The sequence below is a fragment of the Olea europaea genome, chromosome 15 (genome assembly GCF_002742605.1).
Source record: "Olea europaea var. sylvestris chromosome 15, O_europaea_v1, whole genome shotgun sequence".
Taxonomy (NCBI): Eukaryota; Viridiplantae; Streptophyta; class Magnoliopsida; order Lamiales; family Oleaceae; genus Olea; species Olea europaea.
This window is the reverse complement of record NC_036251.1, coordinates 18,930,773-18,953,485: the sequence shown is the minus strand read 5'-3', so window position 1 is coordinate 18,953,485 and position 22,713 is coordinate 18,930,773. Positions and strand designations below refer to the sequence as shown.

Below are 22,713 nucleotides of genomic sequence, written 5' to 3'. Positions count from 1 at the left end.
GAAAGAAGTGAACGTGGTTGACTATATGGCACAAGATGTGTCGGAGCTGAATCTCGCAGTAGTCATTTCTAAAGTAAACATAGTGGGTTCAAACCCTAAAGAGTGGTGGATTGACACTGATGCTACAAGGCATGTGTGCTCTGATAAAGAGATGTTTGATACGTTCGAAGCTGTTCAGAATGGGGAGAAGTTGTTCATGAGAAATTCAGCAACTTCTGAAATCAAGGGTCAAGGAAAAGTGGTTCTGAAGATGACCTCGGGAAAGAAGCTGACTCTCAACAATGTGCTTTATGTGTCGAAAATTCGCAAGAATTTAGTGTTCGGGTCGCTTTTGAATAAGCATGGTTTCCACATTGTTTTTGAGTCAGACAAAGTCATTCTGTCAAAAAATGGAATGTTTGTCGAAAAATATTATGTTTCCGACGGTATGTTTAAACTCAATGTAATGGTTGTGAAACCAAAAATGAATAAAGCAAGTTCTTCTGCTTATTTGCTTGAGTCTTCTAATTTGTGGCATAGTAGATTAGGACACATTAGCTATGATACTTTACAAAGACTAGTTAACTCTAACCGCATACCTAAGTTCAATAACGATTCCAAACATAAGTGTGAAACTTGTGTTGAAACAAAATTGACAAGGTCATCGTTTAAATCAATTGAACGGAATACAGAACCACTAGATTTAGTTCACAATGACGTGTGTAACCTAAAACTTGTACAAACAAGAGGTGGCAACAAGTATTTTATTACTTTTGTCGATGATAGCACAAAATACTGCTATGTATATCTGCTTAAAAGTAAGGATGAAGCTATAGAGAAATTTATTCTCTATAAGAATGAAGTTGAGAATCAACTTAATAAGAAAATTAAGGTGCTGCGAAGTGATCAAGGTGGTGAGAATGAAGCACCATTTGCTGAATTCTGTGCACAATATGAATTGAACGAAAAAATCGTACCTTAAAAGAGATGATGAATGCAATGCTCGTAAGTTCTGGGTTACCTCAGAACATGTGGGGGGAAGCTGTGTTATCAACAAATTATCTTTTAAATAAGGTGCCCCGAAAAAAATCGGAAAAGATCCCTTATAAGTTATGGAAAGGAAGAATGTCTACCTATAAACACTTGCGAGTGTGGGGGTGTCTTGCTAAAGTGGCTGTTCCACCACCAAAGAAGGTAAGGATGGGCCCGAAAACTATAGACTGTGTCTTCATTGGCTATGCACATAATAGCAGTGCGTATCGCTTTCTTGTGTATGATTCAAAAATTCCAAACATACACAAAAACACGATAATGGAATCAAGGAATGCTACATTCTTTGAAGAAGTATTTCCATACATATCCAAAGAGGAAGCAAGTTCCTCTAAACGAACATATGAGACAATAACTGAAAATAGTCAGAACGAAGAATTAGAAGAGGAGACTGAGGTTAGACGCAGCAAACGGGAAAGGACAGAAAAATCTTATGGTCCTGATTTTCTGACCTATATGCTAGAAAGTGAACCTCAAAGTTATCAAGAAGTAATGAATTCCTCGGAAGGACCTCAATGGAAAGAAACCATTGAAAGTGAAATAGATTTCATACTACAAAATCATACATGGGAGCTAGTGGATCTTCCTCCAGGAAGCAAACCACTAAGCTAAAAATGGATTTTCAAAAGGAAAATGAAATCAAATGGAACTATCGAGAAGTATAAGGCTAGATTAGTAATTAAAGGCTACAAACAAAGGGAAGGCCTTGATTACTTTGGTACATATTCTCCAGTGACGAGAATAACATCTATTAGGATGATACTTGCGATTGCCGCTTTGCGAAATCTTGAAGTACATCAAATAGATGTTAAAACTGCCTTTCTAAATGGAGATTTAGAAGAAGAAATTTACATGGAACAATTTGAGGGGTTTTCGTCACCAGAACAGGAAAAGAAAGTCTGTGAACTGGTGAAGTCACTATATGGCTTGAAACAAACACCAAAACAATGGCATGAAAAATTTGACAATGTCATGATTGAGAGTGGATTTAAAATCAATGAATGTGACAAATGTGTTTACGTCAAAGACACTAAAGATGGATATGTTATCTTATGTCTTTACGTTGACGACATGCTTACTGTTGGTAGTGACAATAAGATGATTGAATCCACTAAAAATATGTTAAATTCGAGATTTGACATGAAAGATATGGGTTTAGTTGATGTTATACTTGGAGTAAAAATCTCAAGAACATCAAATGGACTTGTTCTAAGTCAGTCACATTATGTGGACAAAATTTTAGGAAAATTTCATAAGGATGATACTGGCTTGGCTAGAACACTAATAGATACGAGTCAACATCTATCTAAAAACAAAGGAGAAAGTATCTCTCAAGTAGAATACTCGAGAGTTATCGGAAGTCTAATGTACTTAATGAGTTGTACTAGACCAGATATAGCCTACACAGTCAGTAAACTGAGTAGATACACGAGTAATCCAGGAGCTGATCACTGGATAGGAATTGTAAGAGTACTAAGGTACTTAAAATATACTCATGACTATGGACTACATTATACTAGATATCCAACAGTTATTGAAGGATACAGTGATGCTAATTGGATATCTAATATAAAAGACTCAAAATCCACCAGTGGATATCTGTTCACATTGGGTGGTGCTGCCATATCGTGGAAATCCTCTAAACAAACGGTTATAACCAGATCTACTTTGGAATCTGAGTTTATAACTCTAGATAAATGTGGTGAAAAGGTTGAATGGTTGCGCAACTTCTTAAAAGATATTCCAAGATGGTCAAAACCTGTGCCAGCAATTTGCATATATTTTGACAGTCAATTGGCAATAGGAAGGGCACAGAGTAACATATATAATGGTAAATCTAGTTATATACGTCGTAGACACAATACCATAAGACAACTACTCTCAACTAGAGTTATCACTATTGACTATATAAGGTCAAAAGATAACATTGCGGATCCGCTAACCAAAGGGTTAAATAGAGAGTTAGTTATAAAATCATCGAAAGGAATGTGACTTAAGCCCTTGAAAGAATAAGTCATTACAAAGGAAAACCCAACCTAGTTGATTGGAGATCCCAAGATCTAGGTTCAATTGGAAAACCTAACTGTAAAGACTTGATAAAATCACTGTAAGGGTATTACCTCCTATCCATTCCTATGATGTAATAGTGATGCCCGTAAGGTTGAAGGTTAAGCAATATGCTTTTAATTATTCTTATGCGTCGTAAATCGAGCCAAGTAATGCGGGTTACTTGTAATAAGAAATCACCTATGTGAGAGAGAAGTGGGGTCGCTTCTAAGAGAATTGTGTGGGGCTCAATTCTTAAGAACTCTCATAGAACCAGGCATATGTTCATGGCCAAAACGAACATAACAATGATGGGTTGTGTTAGGAAGAATCCTGTGTGAAGTATATCATTGTTTACACAAACGGCAGAACAGTTCAAGGACATCGCATCTACTGGTCAACCAGTAAAGTAAATATGCTTTCACAAGAGAAGGTTCAAAGGGTAACACCTACCTATCCTATGCAAGATTCAACCGCTGAACTTTATCACCTAGTCTTGTGTCTCACGTTTCGTGTCTCTCCCAATTTTCATTCATGTGGGGGATTCTTGAAAAAAAATTGAGTGAGCGGCTCATTTTTGGCACAATTTTCGATGGGACCTGTTGGTCCAATGTAGAATAGCAAAGTTGATATGTGTTCTCCTCCGCGAGAACATCGATTTCATGTATTTATTTACCAAAAATGAAGTTCGGGTGAATGAGAAATTGAAGCTCAAAGTTGGTCATTGGAAGTTGATTTTGTGGGAAAGAATGCATTTATCCCACATAGGAAAACCAAGGAAACTTAAACCACTTTATATATGTCTATACTTTGGAGATGTGTAATCATGTGTAGCATAGAGGTTCTCTCAACGTGCGCGCCCAGGGGGTGCAAATCACGAATCGAAATAGTTTTCGGACCTTGAACTTGGGTACGAGCGCGACCTGCGCACACAAATGTCGAACCAAACAAGACAAAAATGGTCCCATCGGTGAGCCCACGTTTTGCTAATTTTTTTTGGCTTTCTCCAATGACTTTTGAGTTTCTAAACTGAAAAAACTCCAATGGACTCCCAATGGTCACAGTGTTAATGGGAAGTAACTCCAGTGGACTCCCAATGGTCACAATATTAATGGGCAGTATGCCTATAAAAAGGTTCATTCTCCAGCAATCTAACACACTCGAAAATCTCACCTACATTCCTGCATACACAGTTTCTTCTTTTCTGCATTCCTTGTCCAGTAAGGTCTTGTTCTTGTGGTGATATTGTTCGGATACTAGATCAGTTTGTCGGAGTAGGACCGTGCTGCTCGAATTCTGCTTATTATCGTTGTATCCTGGGAGACAGCCGCTCGAACTGAACCTCCAGCACCTACAGTGAAGGGGCGAAACTGTCTTAAGGAAACTATGCACGCACAGGCCTCGGTTTGAAACCTGCTGCAGTTTGTGTTTTCTTTCTACGGATTATTTTCATATTACTATTTAATTCATGCAGTTTGTAGTTCCATAATGTGCAGCTTCCAAATTCATCGTTTACAGTTTTAGCCTGCAGTTAACTTATATTTCTGATTTTGTGTTGTTAAACATTTTTTTTCAATCGTTGGAAAATTATGAAACGGAATTTTTTTGATAAATTGAAATCGTTTGCCTTGTGGTTATTAATTTCAATAGTCGGCTATTGTAATTGAATAAAACTTATACAATTGGTTTCATCCACTAGCGACTTGTTTTCCTACATGTCATTCACGAATGTTCTCATCTCTGTCCTGATTGTAAATGGAAAACTCATGTGTTGTAATGATATTCTCGATCTCTTAACCAACACCTCCGACACTGTGAACTCAACCTTTCACTTTCATTGTTTCGTTACCTTGGGCATCTTTTCCGTCTCATTTGCGAAACCCTCAACTCCCTTGAGCACTTTCTTCGTCCTATTCACCAATCCCTCAATCCCTTCTACCAACCACTCTATCCATTTTGTTCTTATCCCAACATCTGTCTCCTACCTGAGCTCTTATGTCCCATTCTTCAGATGGTAGGGTCGTGCCCACTCAAGATGTGTTTACCTTCTACTTTAAACATCTTATTTCATTCCGCACAACCTCTATCAGATGACTCGTAATTCTCTACCCTACCATGCACATCTGGCTACTCAAACATTAAAATAAATCATTAGACAGTACAAATGGAGTGTGAAGGAGGTGAAGATCAATGTGATGTAGGAAATTGACATATAGGTAGAGACGGAGATCTTCATATCACATGACAATGCACCAAGAAAATTAGTAAGCACAAAGTTATTTCAATTTCGTCGCATCAAAAAATACTAAATATAACTATAAATAGACAAGCATCATTAACAAGCACCTGTAGTGAATTTCTCTTCACTTGTTGTGGAAGTGATATGCACAGGATGGAGACATTTGTGCAATAGGAAAATACTCCTAAATAGATAAGAAAAATCAAAATTAATACAATTTCATTACATGTATAATACAAAATAGAACTATAAATTTGCATACCTTATATCCATCAAGATGCGCATCGATGATTGGACCATCTTCTCTAGAATTAAAAATACAATCCTTGAATATCCCAATCCATCTCCATGATTGAAGCTGTAAGTACAGTACGAACTTCAAGCTCTCATATCAACACTTCAACACGTGTTAATAGTCATACGTTGAATTGATAAACAAATATAAATATAAAATATGAAGATATACTCGCTCAAGAATGTCAAGAATAGCACTCTATATATATATATATATATATATATATATATATATATACACACACACACACACATACATACTCTTACATACAGGGTTATTTCCAGTTCTTCTTCTTATCTTCTATAATTTATTTCGAAGACATCAGTGAGGTTTGAATGTAGACACTGTTAGGTTAGATTGGTTCAACTTGTGTTAATTACTATGAAAATTGACTCATCCGTTTATGCGTTTTAGAATCTATTTATCTTACTCTACAGTTATTTCATTTATTTTGGTGCATAATCTTTCCTTGATACAGGCATGCCCATCGTTCATAATTTCAATTATGAATGTTTATTCAAGTAATCATAATCATTTCTCATATTATCTTTACAAAATTGGCAGTTGAAGTGCAAATTCAAGCTCCCTCTCATTTCCCATCGGTACGGTTAATTCAATGCAAGAAGGAAATAAGAAAACTAGATAACTAAGTTTGTTTGGATGACATTTACTACGGTCCCTTCACGAAAACGAAAGCAATGGAAACTCTAGAGGGAAGTTCTTTTTTTTTTATTGCACTTGTATGTGGTTTTTCTTGACACATTTTCCCCAGGTATCTTCACTAATGTCATGTAACTTGTGATTGTAATAATTTATTAAAATGTTCATAGATTTGCAGGATTGACATTTGATTATATTATTTTATGCATTTAGTTAATCAAGATGTTCTAACAAATATATCAATTTAACGTGGAAATAATAAATAATTAAATGTTTTTATTTTTTAGGTTACGCGTATAATCTTATTTACTACGGAAGACGAGACTTCAATTCAAACATTCACACCACAAGTTGTGGAGGAACGTAAGCCTTAAGTCAGGCAAGAGTTTGAAACAATTAAAGATGCGTATGAATTTTATAACAAATATGCAAGAGAAGCTAGATATAGTGCTAGATTGTCTAATAGTATGGGTTGTAAGGCTAAATTAACTATGACTAAATCAAAATCATCTCCAAATTGGATCGTTAGTAGATATTTGGAATCTCATAATCATGCACTCACATCACCTAGTAAAGTTCACCTATTAAGATCTCATAGGCATGTTTCAAATGCGAAAAAAGCCTTAGTAAAACAATTCTCTAAAGCAAATGTATCGACTAGTCAACAAATAAGTTTGATGGAGATTGGATATGGGGGTCCTCAAAATATTGGATGTACTGAGAGGGATATCATAAACTATGAAAGAGATTTGAGAGAAGAAATTAAGGGAATTGATGCTGACTCATTGATTGAATTTTTTATATTACAAAAGAAAAAAAAAATCCAAGTTTTTACTTTGATTATGATAGGGATAATGAAGAAAGATTGATTGGGTGTTTTTAGGCTGATTCCTACTTGAGACACGCATATAACTTTTTCAACGATGTAATTATTTTCGAGACTACATATAACACAAATAGATATGCGATGATTTTTTCTCCATTGACTGGAGTCAATCATCATGGCCAAACAATAATATTTGGATGTGCTTTTTTAAGTGATGAGACTATAGGGTCATTCATTTGATTATTTAATTGTTGGTTGAATGCTATGCCTAAGGGTGCACCCCAAATGTTTATCACAAACCAAGATCCTGCAATGACAAGAGCAATTGCCGAAGTTCTTCCAAATACTTTTCATCACTATTGTATATGGCATATTCAAAATAAGTTTTTGGAAAAGCTGAATACAATAATTTATCAGGACCTACCATTTGACGAGGAACATTATTTTACATCCTGAGACTAGTGAAGAGTTTGAACCAAGTTGGACAGATATGCTGCAGCCTACTAAATTGATAGATAATGCTTGGCTTAACCAAATATACGAGATGCGTGCTCGACGGGTTCCTGCATTTGTTAAACATATTTTTGCAGGTCAAGCAGTCAAAGAGCGAAAAGTTCTCATTCATTTCTTACAAGGTACTTTCAAAGAAAATGTCATTGATGGATTTTATTATATGATTGAATAGAGGAATTGAACACCAAAGGTATCAAAGTTAATAGCTGACCACTGCAATATTAATGAAAAACCACGATTGAAATCAGTGTGACCAATGGAGGCACAAATGTCTAAGATTTATACAAGAAAGGGTTTTCAAACTTTTCAAGATGAGATTTTTGAGAGTCAAGCATACATTATAAGTACATTATGTGAAAATGAAGCAACTGACTTATACCGTAGAAAGAGTTCATGGATCTTCTAATTCAAGATCTCAAAAACTTATTTATTTTAAGTGTACAAATATTGTACATTGTCGTTGTCAACAATTTGAATGTGAAGGAATTCTATGCAGACATATGTTGGCGTATTTTAGAATCGAACAAATATTGCAACTACCAACTCAATATATTCTCCAACGGTGGACCAAAAGTGCCAAGTTTGGGAAAAGATTGACGAGGAAATAGATGAAAATCCAAATCAATCGTTGATGTTAAGGCATTCTAAACTATGTCAATTGTCTTCTACTGTGGTTGATGATGCATCTCTCACTAAGGAAGGAGTTAATCTCTTAATCAATGGGCTAGAGGATCTTTACAGTAAAATAAAGGACCTTAACATCGGTAATGGTACTGAACACGTATTCATGGGGCAAACAAGCATTGAAGAGCACTTAAACATCAATGAACCACCACAAGTAAGAGCAAAGGGGTGTGAAAAAAAAAAAGAACCGATCAAAAAAAAAGGGGGTGTGAAAAAAGAATAAAAAAAAATCAAAAGAGAAAGCAGTGAATAAAGAGAGAGTTTGTTATGGATGTGGATTTCATGGCCAATCACACGATAAACAAAATTGTCCAAAATTACTTGAAAGGTATTTTTTATTTTAACATATCATTTGGTAGGATTTATCATTTTCATTATTATAGATCAATGGAAACATGAATGTTGAAGAACGTGGACAATTTTAATGCACTTCTGTTTTTACTTTCTCTAAGTGGATGACCATTGCAACTTGCAAATTCTTCTATTGTATGTTATTTGCTGATTGAACTATTTGTTTCATCTATGCTCATAAAAAGAAAATTGAATCTTTTTTTACATCTAAATTTTTTATTTGGTGTAAAGTTATTTCTTTTTCAGTCTTTTCCTTCTTGTTTTTCAGTAGATATGACAACCTATCGAAAAATAGTTTTGTAAATTATTAGCGTAATTTTTTTTTGAAAAAAGTCGTGTAAATGAGTTATCAAAATTAATCGGTCTTGAATGCTATCAAAATTAATCGATCATAAGAGGGAGCCTAAATTGATCTCAAAACGATGACATTAATTAAACTATTCCGCAAAGGAAAGGAGTTATATAGCAGCCCTTAATTTCAAGAGAAGAATACGGTTTCGCTTAATTCGGATAACTTGATTCTGAGTTATTATTATTTACGTAGAGATCATAAATTGGCTTATCGAAGAATGGAGAAGAAGACGGTGGCCATTGTTTTGATTAGAAACAAATAAACTGGAGATAGAAAGAAGCTAATGGTGTGAAAATGTAAACCACTTAATCGATTTTGTTGTGTGTGTGTATATATATATAGACATTCGTAATTCGTGGTCTAATTAGACAACATCTTGTTTCGAACATAGAAGTTGCTAAGAGTAAAATTTATCTCATTGCCCATCAAGACTCTCGACTGGTCCTTTCTTATTGATCTTTTAGTTGTCACTGTCGAAATTGCCTCGTAAGCCCATATTTGAAAATTTTCAGTCTAACTTATTCTTCATTTAAAGAGTTTAGTCCCGTAAAGAGGGTAAACTCGAATAAGGAGAACCTGACCACCTTTCCTTCCTTAATCTAAACTACAAATCATTGATGTCGTCATCTTTAAGTAGCCAAAACGATATACAATCGATGATATGGCCAAAGAATTGCATGTAACTTACATGAAAGAATTTTCGGAAGTATGACTGGCGCAACTACTCCTTGTGATTGTCATCTAGAGCATCCAACATTTTTCTGATTTTTCGAGGTTACAATCGCATGTCACCTTTGACAATCTACTCTATACTATCAACAGTTAATTCTATCTCCCAAATGGTCATTGAACTTTACAAAAGCTTTTCAAGGGGTCACTGAACTTTAAAAATCATCTAAATGGTCATTGAACTTTCCAAAAGGTTTCCCAGAAATCACTGAACTTTGCAAAAGGTTTCCGAGAAGTTACTGAATTTTAAAAATCACATAAATGGTCACTGAACTTTGCAAAAGGTTTTCCAGAAATCACTAAACTTTCCAACCCCTAAACCACCTTAGAGCCACCATTTATGGACCCCAAAATCCACCCTCCGGCCACCTTGGCCGTCGGACCGACATACCACCTTGAAACCCTCGTTTCCTTCTTCACAACCCATCCAAGCTCTAGTCATAACACCAACCGATGTGACCAGAAATCCAAGCCAAAATGGGCAGCCTGGAACAACAAAAAATGAAGATTCCAGTCATTTTTCGTGCTTGGTCAACCCATTTTGGCTTGAATTTTCTACCAAATCGGTTGGTGTTATGGCTGGAAGTTGAGTGAGTTGTGAAGAGGGAAACGAGGACTTTAAGGTGGGATGTCGGTCCAACGGCCAAGGCGGCCGGACAGTGGAGTTTTGGTGGTCCAAAACTGGTGACTCGTTCACTTCTAGTCATTTTTGTGCTTGGTCAGCCCATTTTGGCTTGAATTTTCGGCCAAATCAGTTGGCATTATGGCCGGAACTCGGGTGGGTTACGAAGAGGGAAGTGAGGGCTTCAAAGTGGTATGTCTGTCCAGCGGCCAAGGTTGCTGGAGGGTGGATTTTGGTGGTCCATAATTGGTGGTTCTAAGGTGGTTTAGGGGTTGAAAAGTTCAGTGACTTCTAGGAAATTTTTTACAAAATTCAGTGACCATTTAAGTGATTTTTAAAATTCAGTGACTTCTGAAAAACTTTTTGCAAAGTTTAGTGACCATTTAGTTAATTTTAAAGTTCAAAGACTCCTTGGAAACCTTTTACAAAGTTCAGTGACTATTCGGGCAATTCGCTCAACAATAACAAATGAATTAGTAATTAAATAAGCAAATTATTAAACATAGGGCCAGCTAAGCATGCCTGTGAAATAAAGGTCCTCTCGGACTGGGGGTCAATGATGAACCATTTTCACCAACTGCAAGGATTTGTCAGGATTGTTCCTCACCGACCCTTACAGTCCGTGAAGAACATTGCCACCGTTAGGGGTCGATGAATGACACAAAGCCAAAATTTAAACTCAAATTCAAACCACAATGCACAAATTTAAACTAAAACATATACTACCCAACAATATTTGATATTATAACTTCACAATTTCTAACCTAAACAAAGTATAGAGAGAAAAATAACCACAAATTTGAAAGAAGTTAGATTGATCAGATTCTAACATTGAAATTAAATTTCTTGCACGTGTTTTAAGATTAATATGATGCCAAAGAAGAGTTCGCCTACAATTTTGAATTGCAAGATTTGTATTCTTGTTCTAGCCTTCAATTTTGTATTGAGATTACATGTCCTTTGGGTTATTGGGTACATACAAGTGCGCTATATTTGGTAATTTCCTTCATATATTGCAATTAAAATTAACGGGTTATAGGCCTTTTGAGCAGATGGATAGGGTCACCGGTCACCAAACATTTGCTAATGATTCCCAAAAAATATAAACATATAAAGCATCTACAAAATATTGTGTTAATTTCTATTTATTAGTTCAAAATTTTGCATGTAGAAAAAGGGTTACAATTTTCAATATTCATTGATGCCTAAAATATCTAAGGGTCTGCTTGATTGCGAAAATAAAATTTGAGTGGAAAGAAAATAAACTTCAGGGACTTGAGTTACCTAGAAATTATTTTCTTGAGTATTGTAAATTATTGTGTTTGATTAGTATAATTTTTCACGTAGAAAATATTGAAGTAAAAGTATTTTTAGTGTTCATTTGACTTTATTTTACATGAAAATTTTCAATTTAAGGGATATTCACTTCTACCATTGTTCCTAGAATTTGTTTCCATTGCCAACAAAAAAAAAAGATCAAAAAATCATCTATATTTTAGCGTTCATTTGGCTTTGTTTTGCATGAAAATTGTCAATTTCAGGAATATCTTCTTTTACAATTGTTTCTAGAATTTGTTCTCATTGCCAACAATTAAAAAAAAAACAAAAAGTGAAAAAAAAAAAAAAGGTGAAAAACCAAAAACAACCTACCCCTAGAAAAATAAAAGATGGAAAATCACGCATTAAGATGTTGTACCCAGAAATTCATGAAAAATCAATTTCCTGAAAAATTTTGTCAATCAAACAGACCAAAAGTGGAAGTTGAAATTCGAATTACAAGTTCCATGGAAAATTTCGTGCAATCAAACAGAGCCTAAGTTCAAAATTATCTTCTGTTAATTCTGTCCATAACTAAAATTCATCTCCAATGGCTAAGTCATTAAGATTAAAGAATAAATAACATTTTTTTTTGTTAGTAACCCTATTTTACTATCAATGTAACTTCTTTAAAAGTTCATAAATAATAAAAATATAATGTATCCAAACAAAATTTACTTTAATCGCTTTTAAGCTTAGCTAACCATGCTCTTCGACTAGTCAATAACGAGAAGAAAAATAGGTGCCTTCAATCCCTTTGCTACAGAACTTGTATTCCTTAGATCAAGCTATCTGGTGGCTATTACCAGCTGCAACAAATACATTATAACCAAAACTTCTTCAACAATATATATGGTATCTATCTGCCGTGCATAAATTAAAGATTTTCAACAAAATGTAAACACAAGAACACCACAGACAGGTTTCAGAAAGGGGGGCAGGAAAAATGGTAGGGTGACCAAAATTCCCTACTTTCCATCAAATGCTCTCTAATAGGACTTGGTAAAAATAAATGCAATTGCAAACCACTCGCAGCCTGATCATCGTAGAGTCAACTTCGAACAATTTCTTTGAAGTGTCAAAATTCATCAGATTCACAGGGATACAAGATGGTGCTTTGGGAAACATGGGCAGATCCAATGAGCCGACAACAGATTTTCATGAAATTTATTCCAAGCATCTAAATAATAGAAAGGACAAGAAATATCAGCTGATGATCATTTTGTTCAGGAATTCAGCTTGCCCGGGGAAATGCTTCAATAGTTCATCTTTTGTGACCCAGACAAAATCTTCGCACTCTTTAACATTAAACTTGTTGGTAGCGATCACTTGAGACTTGAAAAAGAAGCGCTGACAAAAGTTGCAAGTTGTTAAACAATAGAGTTAAGAATACAAAAGTACGTGGTGGGATTTATGGCCGGGAAATCTTCTAGTTGGCGCATTCACAAAGTGAATGTTGTCCACAGAAACAATACATATACGCATTTACTAAGAGCCAACGAAAAGGTTTAAGATGTTTACCTTGAAAGAATTTATACCCTGGTCAGCTTCCGCAGGCTGTATTGCTATATGGCCCATTGGAGCATTGCCAACAAAATAAGTGTGAGAAAGATCTCCAATCACAGATTTTAATGCAGACTCTGCACACTGCAAATATATGGAAATAATTTCCTGGTTCTAATAATTTAGAATCAATAAATTTCAAAAGTAAAAACAGAAAAAAACTTGGGGAACATCAAAAAAAAAAAAAGGTTGAAAGTAAGAACCACCTCGCGCAGAGTCTTTTCAGATGCATAAACTTTCTCTGGGAAATGCCAGACACTTTTGCCACTAGGAGAACCAAATGTTGGGCCATAAAGGAGAAGATACAACCTTCGGTCTAGTGCTCTTTGTAATGACCTACGAGACAATATTTCATATTTAGTGCAAACAATATATGCACTAACACAGGTGAGTTTGCCTAGAGAAAAGCTAGAAATACTACTATAGCTGCCTGAGAGAACTGAATCAGATTAAAGAGAGATGATACCAATTGGACAATTTGATTCACATACTACTACTTTTGCAGAGCAGATGGAGCGAAAATATAAGTACTTCGAGGATTACCTCTCAACTTTTAGTTATCCTCGAGGAAGGTGCTAGCTGATTTTAGTATAGATTATAATAGGAGGTAAACAATTGTAACGCTATACGTACTTTATTCTCTTTTTTATTCTTTAGGCATCAGGAAATAAAATATTTATTTAACGGTGAAAACTGAGATAAGAGTTCATACAGCTAAAAAAAGGTAATTTTATGTGACTAGGAACCAGAGAAAATAGTCACAGAGAGAGTTAAATACTCCACAAATAGAGGGAAGGATCTAAATTTATGTCAAAACAAATAAAGGGCATCCTCAACTCTCAACAATGGTAATTCATTCCCGTGAAAATTAACCTCTATTACATATTACATCACAGAAAATACAATATATTACCTTTTATTGTTAGATTTGTCTGCCTCAGTGATCCGAGGAGCTGGTTCAAACTCAATTTGATAATCACCTTTTCCCCTGGAAATTTATATGGTCATTACATAGTAAAGACTAAAGAACACGTCCTAATCAACAATATAAACATTTAAAAGAAAGATAATTTTGCATGCATGGTTTTGTTGCTATACCATTGGTTGATAGCCATATTTGCAGTAAATAAATAAATGTGAATGCATAAAAAAAATCAGAAGATGCTTCTATATTTGCCTATTTGAGATGTATGGCCTTTTTTTTTGTGTGTGTGAGCGAGCGAGCGAGTGAGAGAGAGATAAACTTGGGCATCACCATCAAAAGCCCAATCAAATGCACAGTTATTGCTGGACTTCTTTAACAAAGAGAATTCTACAGAATTCTTAAAAAGGAGAACAGTGAAATGAACTGCACTATCAATTATCAACCATACCAAATGCATTCTCAGAGCATATACAGTCACTGACAAATATTTATTGCAACTTAAGAAAAACTTCGGTTTTAGAACCTTAGATGCTACAACAGACATGTAAACATCTAGCTTATTCTACAAATCATTTACAAAGTGAATTTGCTAATAGAGAACTAGTAATGACAGACTCTTTGTAAAATCAGAAATATATCAACAAAAAGAAGAAGAAAAGCAAAATTTATTACCTGGAATCAGATTTTTTCAAGAAAGCTTCTGGGTATTCCCGCCGATATTGCTGCCTCCATCGAAACCTAAATGCGCATCCCAACCATCAAAAAAAAAAAAAAAGCCAAACGAATGAGTTTTGGTATGGAATGTTGCTAGGTTTATGCCTACAGTCCTGCCTATTAATCTGGACGCAATGTGTCGCAAACTGGAATAAAGAGGTATGTGCTAAATCGTACGCAGGGACCAGAGTTTTTTGAACCAGTACTTCACAATTAATGTATATCATCGATTTCTAAAGAAGGATGGTTGTTATGCACATTGCAGGCTTATGTCACAAAAGAGAGATTACAGAAATGAGAAGTGTGATAAACCTCTGAATTTTCCATATTGAATTATTGATGGACACCCAAGTTCAAGTATTTAACAGTCACAGTTGCCACTCAACAGACACAAAGCCAGGAATGATTATTTAAATTTTGTAATGTAAAATTATCAAGTAATGTCATGCACGGAACTGAACTTCGAGGGCCAAAAAAATCTGTCAGTAATCACTTTATCTCATACGAAAGTTAAAGTTGTTACATCCAGAGACCATCACATAGCTAACATTATTATTCTAAGTAGGGTAAATTGTACATTTAGTCTCCAACCTTTGGCAAAAGTAGTAATTGTGTCCCCAACCAATTTTTTCAATTTGTTTTTATCCTCAACATTTGAGAAATTAGCAAAGTCAATCCCATATAACTTGTGTATTTTTTTTCCCTTATATTTACTTAGCCCCTGTTTGATGGTCATTATTTGGTAAAAACAAATGTTTGAATAGTGATTTTTAGGAGTATATGCAGTTAACAAGGGGGAAAAAATTTGGGGTTTACGTGCTAAAAATTTTATTGTGTGAATGAGTTGTCGAAAATGAGTATGTAAAAAAAAAAAAGGAAGAAAAAAAAAGAAAAAAGGAGTTTGAAAATAATGGTCGTCAAACAAGGGCTAATATTACATGTAAACATAAGACTTTTCCTTCTTTTTTAACCACACATTTTTTAAAATAAAATAAAATAATCACTATTTTAAAATACATTTTTGCCCAAAAGACATTATAATGGAGTCCAAAATAGGGGAATAGTTGTAACTATGAATACGTACAATTCAGATAGTATCGTATACTACAATCTGTAATCTAAAGGTTGTCACAGCTACATCAGAAAATCATTATTCAGATTATAACTTAGACAGCCAAACATGCTGTCAAAACCCATTTCCTCCTTGTTTACCAAACAAAACAAAGTAAAAACAAAATGGAATAAGATCAAAAACAAAAGCTGCTTCACTTTCACCATTTCTACAATTTGAAAGATGTGTAATCCAAAATGGAAAAAAAATTAATGAGAAATGAACAAAGAAAAAATGCTTACGAGAACTCTTGAAAAGCATAAACAGCAGGGTCGATTTTGGGGATGACGACAGGGAGTCTCTCAAATACTACTGAAGCTATGATCTTATAATTGCTATTCTTCGATGCAGAAGTGCAAAACCCTCGCTCTGTTACCAGAGACTGAGCCAGCCTCAGATACAATGTTGGTCTTCGCATTTTCTACAACCTAACTACCAAAATAAAGAGAAAGTTCAAATTGCTGTAAATTATTATTATTATTATTACTATTATATATAGTCAGTTGTACATGGAGGGGGATTTGTCAAACCCTAATAGAAGCATAGGAACAAGGAAGGGGGTTTACCTACCTGCAACAGGTAATGACAATTGTATGGGTCAGAATTTATGTTGGCTATAGTCCGAATAGGAATCAAAGGCCGGTAATAGTTGCCCCCCTCTTCAATAATTTACTGTCACAAAAATGTTATGAAGTTCTAACTCCTGCGTTTTGATGAATATTGGTCTGAAATGTTGAATTATATATCCATAATTCCAACTCCTGCAGGCCGCAATGGTATATCTGTATATAAGCTATACTGATAGGAATTCCTCATTTAAACCAAGATCAGAGATTGATGATTGGAATACTTCATTTAAATCAAGAGCAGAGATTGATACAATTAATACCTTCAACTTTCTAAACACTCGTTTAGACAAAGCATAGGTCATAAAAATGTCCAGATATACTTGAAGAATTCAAAGCCCAAGAATAAACCCTATAAAATCTCGATTCTTCAATAAAATAAAACACATTATCGAGCTCCATTTATGAATGCCCTTTCAATTGTAAAAGCAACTACAACAAACAACAATCAAATATCAAGTAACATGTAATAAATCTACAAAGTTAGGGAATAAGAATTTCAGACACTTCACTCTCAAATTTGCACCTTCTTCCAAGGTCACAAGAAATTTACATACCTGGGTAGATGAAGAATTGGTAATTTCGGCAGTTGCTGGTTCTAGCGTATTCGCCTACTGCAGTATTGGCATTTGGGGTCCCCCGCGCCCCTTCAATTGGGCTAAAATCGGTGGACATTATTTATAGGTGGGCCAAAAAAATATGCTATTGGGTCCATGGCTTCCAATTAACATATTTTCATTTTTACTTTTACTCTGCTTCCTTGTTTAGCCCCTGCAATCTGCATGGACTCCATTAAAATGTGCTTTGGGATAAAATATATGACTATTTAAGTAAATTTAAATAAGATAAAAAATATAATATAATTATATTTTTAAAAGTGGATGTAAATAGCAGTACTCAAAATATATTTGTGATCATTAAAGAAGGAAGAATTTTGAATTTATGTATAATATTATTCGGACAATGCTACACATATCGAATTTTTTACTGCATCTTTAACATACTACTCACAACAGGGGTGCGACCACATGTTAACATTTTTAAATTCACACAAGGCCTATTTTTGTAAGAGGATGTAAAACATTCGGTAAGAGATTGTGTCTACAAATATCATTTTTCATATTATTTTATTAGAGAATATGTGATAAAAAAATATGAGAGAGAAAAATATATTTTTGATAAATTTGAGCCCAAATAGTTGCTTAATCAACTTGACCATTTCGATTATTTACTCAATCAACTTGATATATTTAGATCGTGTTTGATAAAATAAAATTAATATTTTAAGCTAGTGTATTTTTATGAAATTGGTTGTTAAAACTAGGGACGAAATCATAAATTATTTCAGTGCAGGCAAAGTTATCGGTTGGAATAAATGACAGTGGGACGGAACCAAGGGCGAGCCCACGTGGGGTAATGTGGGGTCAAATGACCCCACGAATTATTTTTTTTTCCAATAAATAGTAGTTTTAACTATTTTACAACCTAATTCAATACATATCAAATGAAATCGAGATATTGCATTCTTAATATCATTTCAAAGCGCTCATCACCTATTTTTCCTTTTTTAATGGCATGCAAAATGATCGACCATAGCAAAAGTTACGATGTATCAAAGTAGGCCGTTTTAAATTAGTATTTCGAAAAGTTAAAATTTGCCAATGATCGTATATTATCCGAATCTATAAATCGCCTACATTATCTAGAAGCTCATTTCGAGAACTACATCGTAGTCATATCAAATGGTCCAAATAGCTATTAAAAATAGTTAAACATGTGTCAAACGTACATACTAAAAAAGACATTTTAATTCTTTTTAAAAAATTCAATTACTTCATTAACGTTTATTGTTTTTGCACAATAAATTCTTCAATATAATTTACATCATTTTATTATGAAATTTTACATGAAAAATGACATCAAAAATTCTAAAATCGTTACGGATTACTTTAAAATTATTTTTTCATTAAAATTAAATTTCATTTATTTTCTAAATTAAATGTGAATTTTATTTCAATTCATTTACTTCCTACATCCACTTTGATTTATTCGCCGTTAGCTCAACATCCATAGATGACATGTTAACAAAACTATATATTTAGCAAAATTCATTTATAAGACGTTTTCAAAGTGTCTAAATGAATATTAACTTATTTTCATTAACATTATATTGTTTTAAAAAATTACACATTGATTTTTGATCTAACAATCCAAAAAGGCTGGGTCCGTCCATGGACGAGGCTAATGACAACCCTATCAAGAATTTTTGGAATGCGGGAACTCAAGCGTGTGGGGATTTAAAAATCCTCATTTATCACCCCTTAATTTAATTATTTATTTGTTCTTAAAATATAATATAAGGTGGAAAACATTAAAATAAAATAAATTCGCTAGAATTCAGGAGGGGATCATGTTCCACATCACCATCCCGTTTACTATTCGAGGCAGATTGAGATGGAGAATTTTGCTACTTTTAGTTTTTGGGTTCTATTAGGAAAAATACAAAAAAGAAATTAGAAATATTGCTGAAATTATATGAATAAAATAATGGAAAGAATCATTGCAATAAAGAGAATAACAATAAAAATAGAGGAAATAGTTATTGATGTAGTAGCAGTATTGGAAGGAATTAAGGCTTGTGTTGTACACAATTTTCTTAAATTATATTTGTCCCCCGCTGTAGTGCAAGAGCATTGATGGCATCTATCTTTCAGGATATAACGTTTGAAAGTAATTGACTAACACTTCGTTACTATTTTAAGCGAACTCAGAATGCTCACAATTTTATCGTCGAGCTAAAACAAACAAGTTATCTAGATTAATAATAACAAGATTCTTAACAACAAGGAAAGAAGAGAGAAATTTAGACACAAGAAAGAAATCTCAAATTTTTTGTGTGAGGAATAAGAAAGGAATACCTCCTTATATAGTACTAGAATGAAAGAGGTTTCAATATTCTTATTTAATACAAATAATGTTATAATAGTTGTAATCATAAATTAATTATGGAAATGACTCAATTCAAGTACAAATTAACTATCGAATTGAATAGACTTAAAACCTATGGATTATTACAATTTCACTCACTTCATTTTATTTTTAAATATTTCCCAACACTAATTATTTGAATCAAGAACCAAACGAGACGACCGGAATCAACCCAAACTACGTACAATTGTTAATATCAGATTGAATAGTGATGCACTACAAATGTTGATTTTCAGTGTATACATGAAAGGTATAATTATTTTCAATCTTTTCAAACTCATATATTTTAAATACTTTTTCTTATTTTGTAAAATCGGATTTTTTTTGGACTAATTGAAGTACTTCAAAGCAATAGGCCCACTCGACCTATTCAACTTAAATGTCCCATTTTATAATTGGTTTGCTCATATTGATTCTTAGATTGATATTCTTGTAAGATCATGGAAGATTGGCCTAAGTAGTGAATTGATCATGTGCGCACATCCCGATTCCCGAATAGAGTATAAAATGTTGGGAAAATTGGATGATTTGTATGTAGATTTATTTATAAATTAGCATAATCAATTAATTGACATAAACATAATTCAATAATAATATAAAAAAAAGAAGAGAGTTAGAAAGAAAGAAAATCTTGAGAGTCACATCGACGACGTTGTTCTAAAGTTTTGTTGTCTTCCTTTCATGCTGGTTCTTTCGGCACCATATGACTCCAAAATAAAATACATATGGCTCTCCTTCTATGAGTACGATCATAAGGAGATAAGTAAATGAGCCTTTATTGAGATGCCAAAAATATAATATAAAATTGTAGAAAGTAATGCTTCAAGTGAGTCTCGAATTACAGAAATGACTTCATTATATAGTAAAACTTTAGGCAGTGATTGGGTTGTATTTTCATTTTCAAAACGATTTTTAGTTTTTCCCGAAAACGGTCTGTTTTCCACATTTTGAGTATTTTTCGACATTTATAACTGAAAACGATAAAAAGTCATTTTGCGATTTCAGTTATAAATTTTAACTCGTTTTTGAAAATGCGTTTTCGAAAACGACAGACCAAATGTGTTTTCAGCGTTTTCGAAAACGAAAAATGAAAAATGGATCGAAAACGACAAACCAACTACGGCCTTAACCTCCACAATAATGAGAAAACATATAAGTTATCATATGAATTATGGTCTTTTAATTTTATTTTAAAACTAAAAATTAATAAGTTTTAATTTTGAAATGTTGAAATTGATTTCAAGTTACAACAACCACTACATTTATACCACAAGTTATAATATGTATGTTACACTATAGTATTATTAATTTAATTTTGTATGAAATTGAAATTAAAATATAAACAACAAATTATTAATTTGAAAATTTAAAACTTAAAATTATTTATTTTCCAACAATTCCCCACAAGTTTTAAATTTTCAAAAAAAAAAAAATTAAATAAATAATTTTGGACTTAAACATCACTTAGTGATAACAATTTTCATTTGAGGGAGTCATAATGGACTAAGCCTTGAATTAGATCCCTTTAGCCAAATTTTAATTATTCAACACACAGTATCAATTTAGACTCAGTTCATAACATGTTGCGTTGTTAATAGCAATGCTCTCTAATCTTGATTCTAGTAAGAGTTTTTAGGGAATAGCTAAATCTCATAACCACGACCTCATGGCAACTCTTACATAGGTGAGCCCTCCAAGAGTATGTGTGATCTGCACATCATGAGAATTCTCGCTTCGGAACTTATTTAGGGTTAGACCATTCCTAACATCACATTATTATTAGCACTATTATTATAGGGATGAGCACAAATGATATAGTGCAATCTCGAGTCATGCAGTACGGATTATTTCTACCATATTGAATCTTCTTCATGGGATCTCCAATCACAAAGGTTGGATTACTCTCGGAGGTGACTCCCTTATGGGTTTAAACTCATCCCCCTCGATGATTTATTTAATGTCCATGGATTTTAATATATTCATGTCCCCCTTAGACAATAATTTGGTATCATAATATTTGCAAAACTTTTCTTCTTCACCTGCCGATTGCATATATGCAGTCACCTAAGAATTTTTCAAAATGTCAATATCACATATATAATTATAATAAAATTTCTCATATTGGCTTCTAGTAACTAGTTTGGGAAAATGCATTCATAGAGTTCTTGCATTTTACCTGTAATCTTTCATTTTTTTTGGGCACTATTCAAGAGTTAGTTTACAACTAGAAAAAAAAATATAAGGTGTATCTATATTAAATACCTCCACATTCCAAAGATATCCATCTTAGTGGAATTTCTTTGAAATTTTCCATGTCTGCAAATACTACTAAATACTTTTACAAAATGTTAGTGTCACAATAAATATGAATAACTTAGATAGATTTAGATAAAAGTGTGAGATTTCAATATTCATCCAACTTTTCTTCGAACATTAATCAAAGAAAAGAAAACTTTATTAAATAATTTAATACCTCCACATTTCAAGGATATCCAGCATGAATTGAGTAAGTATATGATCTTAAAATTTATCTCTTTTGAACAGACTGCAAGGTAGAACCAATTCTCCACTCACTCATTAAAATTATAACCTTAGAAAATTAAATTCTCAAATATACATTGTGGTATAATTGGTAGTAAGGGAGGTGTAAAGAAAACAGGAACTAATAAGTACCATTTTCTTTATGTACCACACATTGTCTTGTAATCGAGAAGACTCTTAGAGTGTCACAATTGGAACTAACTCATATTTCATATATTACACCTTGAATGACTAATAAATAAGAATTAAAGATATTTTTATTAATGCTAGTTAGAGCTACAACTTCAAGACTTCTAAAATAATAATAATTTTCTCGATACCTTTAATGTACAATTTCTTCCATTAATGCTGAATCTAGCATCTATGGTTTTTTTTTTTTTTTTTTTTAGCAACACTTAACTATCGAATGTTAGCTTTTATGTGTTGCAAATGATCATTTTTGATATAGTGATTAGTTTTCGAAGTCACAAAATCACACACCGTAACTTATATTTTCCAATAATACAAGTAATTAGATATTAAACAAATGGTGTGACCGATGTTTAGTGTGAATCATGGATGGCAATGGAAGATTTCGACTGT

At 33.4% G+C, this 22,713-nt stretch overlaps 1 protein-coding gene across 11 annotated transcripts; it reads right to left on the bottom strand.

The window, feature by feature from the left end:
- Positions 1-12,406: 12,406 nt before the first annotated feature.
- On the bottom strand, positions 12,407-17,267 carry LOC111410374 (39S ribosomal protein L46, mitochondrial-like). Of its 11 annotated transcripts, XM_023040674.1 has the most exons (9): positions 17,160-17,261; positions 16,866-16,954; positions 16,547-16,737; positions 16,219-16,408; positions 14,824-14,889; positions 14,140-14,214; positions 13,433-13,562; positions 13,185-13,310; positions 12,407-13,013 (listed from the first exon to the last, which is right to left on the bottom strand). In XM_023040674.1, the coding sequence occupies exons 4-9, from the start codon at positions 16,392-16,394 to the stop codon at positions 12,870-12,872; spliced, it is 717 nt and encodes a 238-aa protein (XP_022896442.1). In that variant the 5' UTR covers positions 16,395-16,408; positions 16,547-16,737; positions 16,866-16,954; positions 17,160-17,261; the 3' UTR covers positions 12,407-12,869. The 11 variants fall into 11 exon arrangements, with proteins under 11 accessions (XP_022896442.1, XP_022896443.1, XP_022896441.1 ...); XM_023040675.1 differs by lacking the exon at positions 16,866-16,954 and having other exon boundaries at positions 16,543-16,737; positions 17,160-17,267; XM_023040673.1 differs by lacking the exon at positions 16,866-16,954 and having other exon boundaries at positions 16,219-16,404; positions 16,543-16,737; positions 17,160-17,267.
- Positions 17,268-22,713: the final 5,446 nt, after the last annotated feature.

What these genes read in the sequence shown, in the direction of transcription:
- LOC111410374 (XM_023040675.1), bottom strand. Translation starts at nt 16,394, where the DNA reads ATGCGAAGACCAACATTGTATCTGAGGCTGGCTCAGTCTCTGGTAACA. An exon ending in TTGAAAAAATCTGATTCCAG is followed by an intron (nt 14,215 to 14,823) that starts GTAATAAATTTT and finishes ATAAATTTCCAG; the next exon opens with GGGAAAAGGTGATTATCAAA. An exon ending in GACAAATCTAACAATAAAAG is followed by an intron (nt 13,563 to 14,139) that starts GTAATATATTGT and finishes ATTGTCTCGTAG; the next exon opens with GTCATTACAAAGAGCACTAG.